This window comes from Pipistrellus kuhlii, unplaced genomic scaffold (assembly GCF_014108245.1).
Source record: "Pipistrellus kuhlii isolate mPipKuh1 unplaced genomic scaffold, mPipKuh1.p scaffold_m20_p_31, whole genome shotgun sequence".
NCBI classification, from domain to species: Eukaryota; Metazoa; Chordata; class Mammalia; order Chiroptera; family Vespertilionidae; genus Pipistrellus; species Pipistrellus kuhlii.
In genome coordinates this window covers 629,163-642,828 of record NW_023425531.1, presented here as the reverse complement: position 1 = coordinate 642,828, position 13,666 = coordinate 629,163, and the positions used below count along the sequence as shown (strand labels likewise).

The 13,666-nt window shown below is 50.2% G+C and overlaps 1 protein-coding gene across 1 annotated transcript in view; it reads left to right on the top strand.

Moving 5' to 3' along the window:
• DNAH3 (dynein axonemal heavy chain 3) overlaps positions 1-13,666 on the top strand; it is a 173,778-nt gene that overhangs the window by 26,392 nt on the left and 133,720 nt on the right. The window contains 5 exon segments of the mRNA XM_045589319.1: positions 603-739; positions 2,222-2,327; positions 2,490-2,668; positions 8,017-8,201; positions 9,319-9,442. Of these exon segments, the coding sequence (XP_045445275.1) occupies positions 603-739; positions 2,222-2,327; positions 2,490-2,668; positions 8,017-8,201; positions 9,319-9,442 (731 nt within the window).

The following is a 13,666-nucleotide window of genomic DNA, read 5'->3' as shown; positions in this document are numbered from 1 at the left end:
ATAGATACAAAGAACATTTTAACGATTGCCAGATGGGAAGGGAGTTGGGAGGATAGTTGAAAAGGTGAGGGGATTAAGAGACACAAATTGGTAGTTACAAAACAGTCATGGAATGTGAAGTACAGCATAGGGAATATATCTAACTAGAGGCCCGATGCACGAAAATGTGTGCAAGAGTAGGCCTTCCTTCCCCGGATGCCAGCACCAGCTTCCCTCCAGCACCCAGGGCCTGGGCTGGCTTCCCTCCGGCTGGCTTCGTCAGGAGTGCAGAACTCAGGTGTGAGCCAGGCTCTCATGGTTCTGATACTGACAAACCTAGGAAGGCTCGTTTCACGCTCACTTAGTGACAGCTGTGACGAGAAAGTTCAGAGCCTGAGCTTTCAGCAGGGGCACCTCATATTTCCTGGGCCCGGGGACTCTCCCAGGACAGGGGCTGAGAGGAGCAAGGACTGGGACGATAAGTGACCCAAAGAGGGAGGAGCGAGCAGCCTTGCTCAGGAGCAGCGGGAGCAGGTGTGGCTGGCATCCCAGAAATGAACCCACTGCACACCCTGCCCTTGGGGGCCGTCCCCTCCTCAGGTCTCACGGTTTCTGTTCTTCAGGTGGAGTCTGTCCTGTTCCCGGAGCTGAAAGGATATAACCTGGCTCTCGGAACCGTGAACCCTGAGGAAAAGCTGGTTTCTGATTACGTGGATCAGGCTTTCCAGGTCTATCAGAAGAACCAAGTCGGCCCCAAGAAGTAAGTGGAGTAGCTGTAAGTGGCCTTCGGGCACTGGGTTAGAGTTCTGACCTGCCTCTGGGTGAGTGATCGCTGCTCCCACCAGCCGAGGCGATGCGTACCCACAGCCAGCAGCTACTTTCCTGGCATGGCACGCGCCCCCGTTTCACACGAGGGCATGTGAGTTCCCATGGCGGCCCAGAGGACGAGCCGGGTTCGCACTCCGGGGCCCCCCTCCCAGCCCGAACCCGCGAGGCCGGCCGGTTGGCAGCGTCTGGGCTTTAGGAAGGAGACACGGCGCCGGCAGGCCGGCTGCGCCTTCGTGTGGGGAACAGACTGGGGTTCTCAATGCAGGAGAGGACATGCCAGCAGCCCACGTCCGTCCTGTCGGGCAGCTTCTGCTCTCGATGGTTTCTAGGGCCACTGCCTGCTGCCCGTTTCCTGAGCTCACTGGGCGAGGGGCAGGAGGATGGGCTTGAGGCCACTGTGTGCCTGAGTGGTGCCACTGTGAGCACTTGGCACCACCTCCCGTGTGCGGGCATGCGTCTGGGGTGACTGCGGGTGCAACTGCTAGTGTCCACACGAGACCCTGGGTGTGGGGACCGTGTTATCAGCAGTCACACGGGACTGTCCCACACAGCAGGACGGGTGGCCCCTGGCCTGGGCCCTGTGACGGCAGTGTTGCTGGCACTGTGACAGGACCTGCTCTGTGGGGCTGCCCGCAGAGCAGGTGTGTGGCAGCACCCAGTACATACCAGCGGGTTCTCTCTGATTATGGCGACAACGACCGGCCCCAGGCTTAGCCGCGTGTCCCCAGGGAGCAGAACCCACCGGGGTGAGAACCACTAGCCTGGTCTGGGAACGCGGACTCGGGTGGGCACTCCTGCCGGGAATGTGGCTCGGAGCCGTGGGGGGAGCCCTCCCCACTGGCTCTCTGGACTTGCAGCCTGGGTTTCCCTGCCGTCTCTCTCCCAGTCCCTGAAGCCCGTGGACGGTGCACCGGCCCCGTTACCTCTGCTTCCTCTCAGCATCTCCTTGTTCCGTGGACTCGTGTGGGGGCCCCGGACACGTCCTCCCCGGAGAGACACTGCCCTGCGCTCCTGCGCGGTCTGTTCGCAGAGGGAAACCTCACTTATCACATCGATCTTAGGTTCACTCGCTCCTAATCTCCACCTCAGAGCTGGGAGGAGGGGGCACAGCTGTCCGCCCGGCTGCGCTGCCTGCTGGCAGACCTGTTACAGTGGTGCCTCAGGTTACTGTGCCCACATTAGCCGAAGGCACTGCTCTCTGAGCAGGAGAACTATCTTGTCTAAGTGTCGCCAGGAGGTAACAAAACTGGAATTTTCGGCCAAAGTTCTGGATTTCCAGTTCCCAATAGCCCAGGCACTTCTGTTTCTGTCTTGGTGTGAGCTGGCTTAAGCATGTCTCTGCATGGGCCGCTCTGACCGAGCTAACCTGGTGGCCCATGTTCATGTGTTTGATTTCACGCTCTTCCATGCGAAGATACTTAAATGTCTACACAAAGTATAAGGACCTACTGGACTACACGGCGGAGCAGAGCATCACTGCGTTCCTGAGAGAAAAGCATGAGATTGATGACTTTGTGGCGGTAGGAGGTGCCCCCGGGCATTCTGTGTCTTTGGGACTCGTACTGTGCTCCCCCTCCCCCCAGCTGTATGTGCTGTGCCAGGCCGGACGGTGGCCAGGGCTGTGGCTGCGAGGCGCCAGGGGCCCCCGGGGAACTGACCAGGGGATGTGCTCTTTCTCACAGAAGATCAACAGCATAAAGAAGCGGAAGAATGAGATCGCGTCCATGCACATTTCCGTGCCGCTGGCCATGTTCTGCCTGGACACCATGGCCCTCAATTACGACCTCTGTGAGCGGGCTCAGAACCTGAAAGACCGCCTGATCCGGTACCAAGTGGATGTGAACCGGGAGACCAATGCCAGGTATGCCGGAAGCAGGGAAAGAGCACTGAGAGTTGGGGGGATATAGACAGAATTTGCACCTCCCACCATGCCCAGACTGAACCCCAAGTGAGGGTGGCAGGAAATTCAGGTACAGCTGGAAGGGAGCAGCAGTAAGAGGCTGTGGGGCTTGGAGCTGGGGCGGTGGGGAGGGGGGGAACGCATGCAGGGGTGAGCGCCCCCTCGGATCCTGGGTGCTGCTCGGTGGGCGCTGTCCCAGGGCACAGCCCTCTGCCCGCCACCCACACACCCAGAGCGCTCAGTGCAGGCCGCCATGGGGTGGGGCTGTGGCAGTGGGATTGACAGCCGATGTCCTGCCTCGCTTGATGGAGGAGTCTCTGCAGCAGTCGCACATGCTGGCTGTAAGGAAGAGAAGCCAGACAGGCTGGCGAGTGCAACAAAGGGAGCCGGGGCCCACACGTTGGGCTCAAGGGGCTGCTGAGACAGGTCCTGGTATGGGCACCCAGCAGCTCGGGGCCTGCGCTCTCAGTTCCATCCCTAGGGAGAGGTTTCTGCTGTCCCAACGGCCTCGCCCTCGTCCTGGCCTGCGTGTCGCCGCCCCCCGCGCGCCCCTGGGCAGCAGGCCAAGGAGGGCTGCCTTCTGGGCGGGGTCCCCGTCCCTCGGGTGGCTGTCACCCTTCTAGGCCACGTGGACTGGCAGGGAGAGGCTCCCCAAGAGGACTCAGTGTGGTTGGCAGAAGAGGGGATGGTGCGGAGAGGTGATGGCACCTCTGCCACGGTCTGGAGTGAGTGGTCGGGCCGCTCACCACCGGACGCCCGCTCTGCTCTTGGGAGCGCTGACGCCGGCTCCGGGGTGAGGAGCGCGGCCACCGGTGTGCCGGGTGCGTGTTACCCTCATGATGACACACATGTCAGTGTCGCATTTCACAGTGTTTCAGGGGTACATGCTACATGTCAGAAACTCACCGGCAAACTGATGATGCCATAGCTTCCTTTTCCCAGCCAGCGGCCCTCCCGGGCTGCTGAGCATCTGAGCGCTGTGGTCCAGCGAGGCCCCCACAGAGCCCGAGGTGGGCATCCCCTCCCCTGCTGAGGAAGAGGGGCCTCTGAGAGGGCTCAGCCTCCTGTCCTGTGACCCGGAAGTCCATGCTCCCCAGCGCACAGCCCCTCTGCTGGTGATGTGGCCGGAGGCAGGGTGTGAACCTGTGTTATTGGATGCGTCCCCCGGAGGCCCCTCCCGGGACCAGCGCTGCCTGCGGGATGGAGGCGGATGGATGGGACAAGGTCTGAGCCTTCGTGCTGTCGGGAAACTTTCTTAGGAAGATTTCGGCATCGACAAAGTCTTTCCTGAGCAGCAGAGCATCCACCCTCCTCAAAATGAAAGTGTAATTCCCTTAAATATTTTAATATAAATTAAAATAAGGGTCCCAGGATGGGCCCCAGGGTTCTTCAGGATGCAGAACTCCAGGCTGGTGGCTGAGTTCTGATTTCTTTCTGCCTTAACCTGGAGGCTCTGACCGATCTGACCTTCACCAAGCCCCTGAGGCAGGAAGGCAGACAGAAGCCCCTGAGGGAGCGGCGGGGAACTGAGGTTCAGAAAGGAAACCCAACTTGCCCAAGAAAGTGAGTTTGAGTCTCCTGATACCAGGCCCTGTCCTTGCCCCTCACTGTGCGGTCAGTGCTGGGGGGCCATCCCGTTTCCAGCTCCTGGTGTGGGGGCGTCCTGGGCAGAAAGGGGGGGCACCGCCATTTACATCTAAAGTTGCTAGAACTGTTGACCACATTGCAGGGCCCTGAGTAGAAACATGAGAAGTTATCCAGGTGGTCCAGCTGCTTGTTTTCTTCAGGGTGCGAGGTCTTATCTAAAATAAGGTCAACAAACGACAAGTGCTAGCGAGGATGCAGAAAAAAAGGAAGCCTCATGCACTGCTGGTGGTAATGCAGACTGGTGCAGCCTCTGTGGAAACCAGTATGGAGTTTCCTCAAAAAACTGAAAATGGAACTCCCATTTGACCCAGTGATTCCACTTCTAGGAATATATCCCACGAAACTAGAAACATTAATCAGAAAGGACATATGCACCCCTGTGTTCATAGCAGCACAATTCACCATAGCTAACTAAGACCTGGAACCAGCCCAAATGCCCGTCAGCAGATGAGTGGATTAGAAAACTATGGTACATCTACACAATAGAATACTACGCTATGGTAAAAATAAATAAATAAATAAATAAATAAATAAATAAGGAATTCTTACCATTTGCTGCAGCATGGATGGAACTGGAGAGCATTATGCTAAGTGAAATAAACCAGGCAGTGAAAGAAAAATACCACATGATCTCATTTATGGATAATAAAGAGCATTATAACTTGATGAACAAAAAGATAAATATTGAGACAGAGAAGCACCAAACAGACTGTCAAATTATAGCGGGAAGGCTGGGGAGGGTTGAGGGCGAGAGGTAAGAGATCAACCAAAGGACTTGTATGCATGCATATTAGCATAACCAATGGATGCAAGATACTAGGGGGGTGGGTGAGGGCATGTGCCAGGGCATAGGGGAGGTTGGGGGAAAGTCAATGGGAAGGGAGGGGAAGAAGATATATGTACTACTATTTGTAATACTTTAAACAAAATTTAATATATATATATATATATATAAAGTAAGGACAACTATAGAAAGAGAGCACAGATCGGCACACGTTGTTGGTCTCCCTTATGCTATCCCTCGCATGGGGCAGAGAATAGAATTGTCTAAGGGACCCCTGGCCTTTTAGGGCTTTTTTTGGGGGGGGGGGGGATAGGGAGGAGAGGCTGGAGAAGAGAGAGGCTCTGATTTATTGCTTCACTTATTGATGCATTTATTGGTTGCTTCTTGTATGTTCCCTGACCAGGAATCAAACCCACAACCTTGGTGTATGGGGGTGATGCCCTAACCAGCTGAGCTACCAGGCTGGAGCCAGCCTTTTAGATTTTCAAACGTATTATCAGTACATGTAGAGGCAATGTCTCCTGCCTTCAGCGTGTCCTGGATATCGCTGAGGGGTTGTGTTGATATCATTGGGTCATATTCAGGGCCTTTGAGGGTCTCTGCTACCCTCTGAACCTCCAGGGAGCTGACAGCCAGAGCTAGATAACATTCACTCTGAATTCTCATACAAAAGGGAAGAAGAATAAATTCTATCAGGGAGGAGTCTGTTGGGCTGAGAGCATCTATCTGGGTTAGTTAAGTTAGGTTAGGCCTAATGCTGTAACACATGGGCCCAAGTTGTTATAATCAAACACAATGGAAGTTTATTTCTTGCTCAGGGTAGCTCTAGATTCGTGGAGGAGACCTACTATGTGCATTCAAAAACTCAAGCAAGATGGTAACTTTACATCTTCAACAGTTAGCTTTCAGGGTCATTTTAAGTGTTGAGATCCTGGGCAGGAGGAGGAGAAGAGAGTGTGGAGTGTGCAGGGACACTGTTATGTGCTGCTCCTATGAGTGACAGTTGCACTGCTTCCCACTCCCGAGGACTGGACCTCAATCACACGATCATGCCTGCTGTGATCTGAGTTGTGCTCTACCAAAGTTCACATGTTGAAGTCTGTCTTAGTCCATTTGAGCTGCTATGACGGATTGCCACAGACTGGAGGCTTATAAGCAAGAGGAGTTGGTTTCTCACAGTTCTGGAAGCCAGGGTGTCTGCTGAGAGCCCACTTCCTGGTTCACAGACACCCTTCTCACTGTGTCCTCACAAAGCAGAGAGAGTGAGGGCGGTCTTTATTAGGCTAATCCTCGTGTGGTCATAACCCTCCTGACCTATCACCACCCAGCACCCCTCCAAATAGCATCACATTAGGGGTTGGGTCTCAACATATGAGTTTTTTGGCCACACAAACCCACCGGCAACAAAGCACTGATGCCCAATGTGACTGCCTTGAAGACCAGGCCTACAGAGGGCGATGAGGTAAATGAGGTCATAGGTTGTGTCTCTTATAAGAAGAGACGGAGACATCAAAGCTTTCTTCCTCTGTGCCACGTGAGGACACAGCAAAGAGCGTCTCGTCTGTCTGCAAACCAGGAAGAGAGTCCTTGCCAGGAACCGACCAGCTGGCACACTGACCCTGTTCCAGCTTCCAGCCCGTGAGAAAGTCAAGTCCTGTTGCTTAAACCCCAGTGATACTGTGTTCCTAGAGGCCCGATGCACGAAATCCGTGCACAGGGCTCAGCCCTGAAGCCTGGCAGCTTTCCTCGGCCTCACAGCCCAGCTTTGTCCAGAAGGATGTCTGGAAGGTGGTTCAGCTGTCCAGTGTAATTAGCATATTACGCTTTTATTATTATAGATGGTAGCCAAGCTGACTAGTAAAATACCTAATTAAAACTAAGAAGGAGGCTGGGAAATTTAACCACCTCTGGGGCCAAGGAGTGAGAATGCTCTGGGCCCGGCCTGGCAGCACACTCGATGGAACTGCATCAAACCCATTTCCTGATGAATCTACAAGGTGGTGCAGGCATCTTCTCTCCCGTTTGGTACAATTTGCTTTATTATGAAGGTGCACCATTACATTAAGAAGGAATGCTGAAGACTGAAAACATTGAGAGGAGTGGTTTTTGTCTCAGGATGACCATCGGCACGTAGTAATCAGTAATAAACATTATGACAGCTGTTATCACTAACATTTCTTGAGGGACACTCTGTGCTAGACAGGGAGGTATTGGGATCATTTGTTCCTAGTTATACTTAAAATGCTGAAGACTGTGATTCATTGGCTTTTGTATAAATTAGAGCATATTCAAATTATCCATACAGTAACACGCTTTCTCACAGGCGAGTGGGCAGTTAGATCCATTAGTTCCAGGAGCTGAACGTAAGTGTGTCTGAATCTCGGCAGCCGTGAGGATGGCTTGCTGGTGTGCTGTGGGAGCGGTGACTGAGCTGTAGGCAGTCTTCCAGCATAAAACCTAAGGAGTTGCTGGTGCTGGCAGCATTTTTGTTATTGTTTCGGTCTGAATCGGAATTCTGCTCGGTGTGTTTGTGAAGAGTGCAGCTCTGGAATCAGTTGAAGGCTCAGATCCTGGATTTGACGCCTGCGCACCATGTTGATTTGGATGAAGTTAGTCGGCCTCACCTTCTTCTGAAATGTTGCTAAGAAAAGCTCTACCTCTGAGAATTGTTGTAATCTATGAAGGCAGCGGGGCGTGGCACCGCATGACAGGCTTGGACTGCGCCTCTCCGGGGAAGATGCCTGAGGTGTGGGGTGCATGTGGGCACCACCCTTCAGGGCTGCAGGCAGAGAACAGTGGCCATCATCACCCTAGTCTCCAATAGGAGTCCTGCCGGCTGGCAGAGGGCGGGTGCTGATGGCCGGCTTCTGCTCTGCAGCATCTGCCACCAGTACAGCAGCATCGCAGAGAAGGTCAGCGAGATCCCTGCCAACACCGAGGAGCTGGTGTCCCTCATCGCGTTCCTCAAGAAGTCCAGCGACATCACTGTGTTCAAACTCCGGAGGCAGCTGAGGGATGCGGCCGAGCGGCTAGAGTTCCTGATGGACTACGCGGACCTGACCCGTAAGCCGAGGCAGCTTGTGTGTGTGTGTGTGTGTGTGTGTGTGTGTGTGTGTGTGTGCGCGCGTTTCCGGGGAAGGGGGTGGAGAATGAGTTTTCAATCCCAGCACTGAACGTTGAGATGGGAGAGCTGCCTCGGGTGTCCACATGTGTCAGAGGCACTGACCACACAGGAGCTCCAATCAAATAAGGGGTGTCTGATTGTTGCACAAACAGGAGAAAGACCCAGGGATCTGACCAGCTTGTAGACACTTGTCTCGACATTGTTCCTGGCACTCGTGGGAAAGTCACTTCCCAGCATAGTCATTTTGTAGATGGTTAGAATTTACTCAGCGAGAGCCTTGACAGCAGCCTCCCCTGGAGGAGGCCAGAGCCCTCCCTCCACGCTCCTTCATGTCAGCGAAGGAAAGATGTGGCCGGGCCCTTCGGGCGTGGCCAGTTCCTTCGTGGCGTGGCCGGCCAAGTGGAGCTCATAAGGAGCAGGGTCTGCAGGAGAAGCTGACCTGCTGGCCCTACGCCGGCCACGCCTCAGAGGGCTTTCACCGGGGACACGCAGTGCACGGGGGCTGGGCGGGAGCAGGAGCCTGGGGGTGTGAAGGGGCTCCCCAGCAGCTCACACGGCCCCTGCTGCGCCTCGCCGGGTGAGAGCCCTGGACCCCTCACTGCGCTGTGCTCCGAGCCCGGGGCAGGGGGCCGGGCTCTGACCGCCTGGAGCGCATGAGGGCAGGACGTCGGCACTGCCATCACTGCCGGCATTTCACCGGCAGGGAGACCGAGGCTCAGCGCGGTGAGACTGCTTGCAGGTTAGACCCTGAACGTCACCGGGGGCTTGAGTCCACGCCGCCGCCCAGGGAGGCGGCCGGGCCAGGCGTTAGGACTTTAGGGTGCGTGTTCGAGGCCACAAGACCTGGGCTTCCAGTCTGCGCCCACGTTCTCGGGGTGACCCCGGCCCTTCCTCAAGCGGCTGCCCGTCGGTGAACCCGGGGGTCACACGCGGCCTGCCTTCCGCGGGCGGGCCATGAGGCAGTGACGGGCTGTCACCCCGGCCCCCGCGCTGCCCGCCCGCCCCTCACCCTCCTGTCCTCTGCTGACCCAGAGCCCTGAGTGGGGTGTTTTGCAGACGGGGACATCAAGTTGAACAGCACCCTCTTCCTGTGGCCGGACCAGATCGAAGACATCTTTGAAAACAGCCGGAACCTGCTCATGAGCAAGAGGGACCAAGCGGAGCTGGACCTCATTAGAAGGTACGGAGTGTCTGACAGTGACAGCTGCCTCAGGGGACTTGCAGGCCCAGTGCTGCTGCCCCGGCCGCCCAGCGCCCAGCGGAGGGGGCAAGGGCTGCAGGCAGAGAAGGAAGTCCCTCGTGTCCCCTGAGGGGCGCTCACTCCTTCCCTGTGACCCCTGCCGATGCCTCCCCTCCCTCCTCGAACCACTGAGACGTGGCGGTGCAGAGAGGATAAAATACGGCCTTAGGAGCAGCCTGCAGTGACAGCGTGCTCTCCTTCCTCACGGTGGCCTCTCCGTGCTCCGTGCTAGCCTGCCCGAGGGTGCCTGCCGCCTGCCAGAGGCATTACCCAGGGACAGGCAGCACAGGCACCGCACAGCGGACAGTGTCGGTGTGGCCTGATTCCTCTCCATTGCTGTGCCCGCCCCGCCCCCTGCTTACTTCTCCACCTTAATTTTTCTATAGTCCCATTTGTTTATTTTCTCCTTAGTTTCCTTTCCCTGGGACATGTATCAGAGAAAATTCTGCTATGTGAGATGTCTAAGGTTTTGCTGCCTTTGTGTTTTTTTGTTTGTTTTTTTAAAAGAATTTTATGATTTCCCATCTTACATTCAAGTCCTTTAGCCATTTGAGTTTGTTTTTGTGTATTGTGTAAGTTGGTGATCTAGTTTCATTTTTTTGCATGTATCTGTTCAAATTTCCCAGCACCATTTATTAAAAAGACTGTTTTGACTCCATTGTATGCTCTTGCCTCCTTTGTCAAATATCAGTTGAGCATAATGGCGTGGGTCGAATTCTGGATTCTGGATTCTGTTCCTTTGGTCTATATGCCTGTTCTTGTGCCAGTACCAGGCAGTTTTGAGAACCGTGGCTTGGTAATGTAGTTTGATATCTGGTAATATGATCCCTCAAACTTTGTTCTTCTTTCTTAGGATTGCTGTGGCTATTTGGGGTCTTTTTTTATTCCAGATAAATTTTTGGAGAGTATGTTCTAAATCATTGAACTATGCTGTTGATATTTTAATGGGGATTGCATTGAATCTGTAGATTGCTTTGGGTAGTATGGGCATTTTAATGATATTGATTCTACCAATCCATGAACATGGCATGTTCTTCAATTTGTTTATGTCTTCCTCTATCTCTTTTGTCAATGTCCTATAGTTTTCCGAGTATAGGACTTTTACGTCTTTAGTTAAGTTTATTCTTAGGAATCTTAATGTTTTGGGTGCAATGTAAATGGGATTGTTTTGTTTGTTTGTTTGTTTCTCTTTATGTGAGTTCATTATTGGTGTATAAAAAGGCCATAGATTTATGGGTGTTAATTTTGTATCCTGCTACATTGCCAAATTCACTTATTAGGTCTAATAGTTTTTAATGGGGTCTTTGGGGTTTTCTATGTATAGTATCATGTCATCTGCGAATAAGGACAGTTTTACTTCTTTTGCAATTTGGATGCCTTTTATTACTTCTTCTTGTCTGATCACCATGGCTAGCACTTCCAGAACTATGTCATGTCAAACAGGAGTGGTGACAGTGGGCATACCTGTCTTATTACTGTTCTTAGAGGAAATGAGTATAGTTTTTGACCATTGAGTATGATGTTGACTATAGGTTTGTCATTTAAGGCTTTTATTCTTTTTTAAATATATTTTATTGATTTTTTTACAGAGAGGAAGGGAGAGGGATAGAGAGTTAGAACATCGAGGAGAGAGAAACATTGATCAGCTGCCTCCTACACACTTCCCACTGGGGATGTGCCCGCAACCAAGATACATGCTCTTGACCGGAATCGAACCTGGGACCCTTCAATCCGCAGGCTGATGCTCTATCCACTAAGCCAAACAGGTTAGAGCAAGGCTTTTATTCTTTTGAGGTAAGGTCCCTCTATTCCCACTTTGCTGAGAGTTTTTATCAAGAAAGGGTGTTGGATTTTGTCAAATACTTTTTCTGCATCAATTTATATTATGTGATTTTTGTCTCTCAGTCTGTTTATGTGATGAATTGCATTTTTTGATTGGCAGATATTATACCATCCTAGCATCTCCAGAATAAATCCCACTTGGTCATGGTGTATAATCTTTCTAATGTAATGCTGAATCTGACTTGCTAGAATTTTGTTGAGAATTTTAGCATTTATGTTCATCAAGGATATTGGCTTGTAGTTCTCTTTTTTTATGGTGTCTTAATCTAGTTTGGGGATTAGAGTAATGCTGGTTTCATAGAAAGAGCTTGGAAGTATGCCTTCCTCTTGAATTTTTTGGAATAGTCTGAGGAGGATAGGTTTTAGTTCTTTGAATGTGTGCAGAAGTCTCCTGTAAAGCCGTCCAGACCAGGGCTTTTGTTTGCTGGGAGATTTTTGATCGCTGTTTCAATTTTTTTGGTAGTTATAGGGCTATTTAGGTTTTTATATTCTTCCTCATTGAGTTTGAGTAGCTTGTATTTTTCTAAGAATATGTCCATTTCATCTAGGCTGTCTATTTTGTTGGTATAGAATTGTTCATAGTATTTTTTCATAATCGATTGTATTTCTGTGGGATTGGTTATTGCTTCACCTCTTTTATTTCTTATTTTGTTTATTTGGGTCCTCTCTCTTTGTTTCTTGGTGAGCCTGGCTAGAGGTTAATCAATCTTATTTATCCTTTCAAAGAACCAGCTCTTGGTTTTGTTCATTTTTTTCTTGTCTCTATGTTGTTTATTTCCACTCTGATCTTTATTATTTTTTTTCCGTCTGCTTATGCTGGGCTTTTCTTGTTGCTATCTTTCTAACTATTTGAAACTCTTTGAGTTGTAGGGTTAGATAATTTATTATCATTTTTTCTTGTTTTGTTTTGTTTTTGTTTTTGTTTTTCTGTAGAGCTGTAAACTCCCTTCTCAAGACTGCTTTCACTGTGTCCCATAGATTTGGATTGATATGTTTTCATTGTCATTTGTTGCCAGGATGCTTTTTATATCTTCTTTGAGCTCTTTGGTAACCAAATCATTATTTAATAGTATGCTATTTAGCCTCCAGGTGTTTGACATTTTTATTGTTTTTATTGTAGTTGATTTCTAATTTTATGCCATTGTAATCTGAGAAGATGCTTGATATGATTACTATCTTCTTAAATTTGAAGAGACATTGCCTATGTCCCAAAATGTGGTCTATCTTTAAAAATTACCCATGTGCACTTGAGGAGAATGTATATTCTGTGGCTTTGACGTGAGATGTTCTGAAGATGCCAATTAATTCCATCTGATCTAGTGAGTCATCTAGGATTGATATTTCTTTGCTGATTTTTTGTTTAGAGGATTTACCCAGTGGTGTTAGTGGGGTATTAAAGTCCCCTACTATGACTATATTGCTGTCAATCTCTTCCTTGATATCCTCCAGGAGTTTTTTTTTTTTGTGTTTTTTTTTTTAATGTATTTGGGTGCTTCTTTATTGGGTGCATATATGTTTACCAAAGTTATATCTTCTTTTTTAATTGTTCCCTTTAGTATTATGAAGTGGCCTTCATTATCTCTTGTTATGGCCTTCACTTTGAGGTCTAATTTGTCAGATATAAGTATTGCTACCCCAGCTTTTTCTTTTCATTTCCATTCACCTGAAAAATCTTTTCCACCCCTTCACCCTCAGTCTGTGTGAGTCCTTTATTCTGAGGTGACAGTAGATAAGATATATGGGTCATGTTTTCTTATCCACTCAGCTAACCTATGTCTTTTTATTTTGGAATTTAATCCATTTACATTTAAAGTTATTGTTGATAGGTACTTGTTGTCGCCTATATGCTGGTGTTCCTTTTTCCCTTCCTATTTCTTCTTTTTACACCAGACCCATTAGCATTTCTTGCATTGCTGGTTTGGTGGTAATAAACTCCCTTAGTCCTTTTTGTGTGTGTGAAACTCCTGACTTCATCTTCAATTTTTATTGATAGCCTTGCTAGGTACAGTATTCTTGGACTCAGACTCTTGTTTTGCACAACTTTGTATATTTCACTCCATTCCATTGTGGCCTGATGTGTTTTTGTTGAGAAATCAGTCTGATGGGAAATACCTTGTAGGTTATTTTCTGTCTCTCTCTGGTAGCCTTTAAGATTCTTATTTTGTTGTTGGTATTATGTAATAAAAGGGTAATATGCAAATAGACAAAATGGTAGAACAACTGAACAACCAGTCAAAGCATAACATGCTAATAATATGTTAAGGCTCTTCAACTGCTTGCTATGACGTGCACTGACCACCAGGGGGTAGATGCTCCAATTGA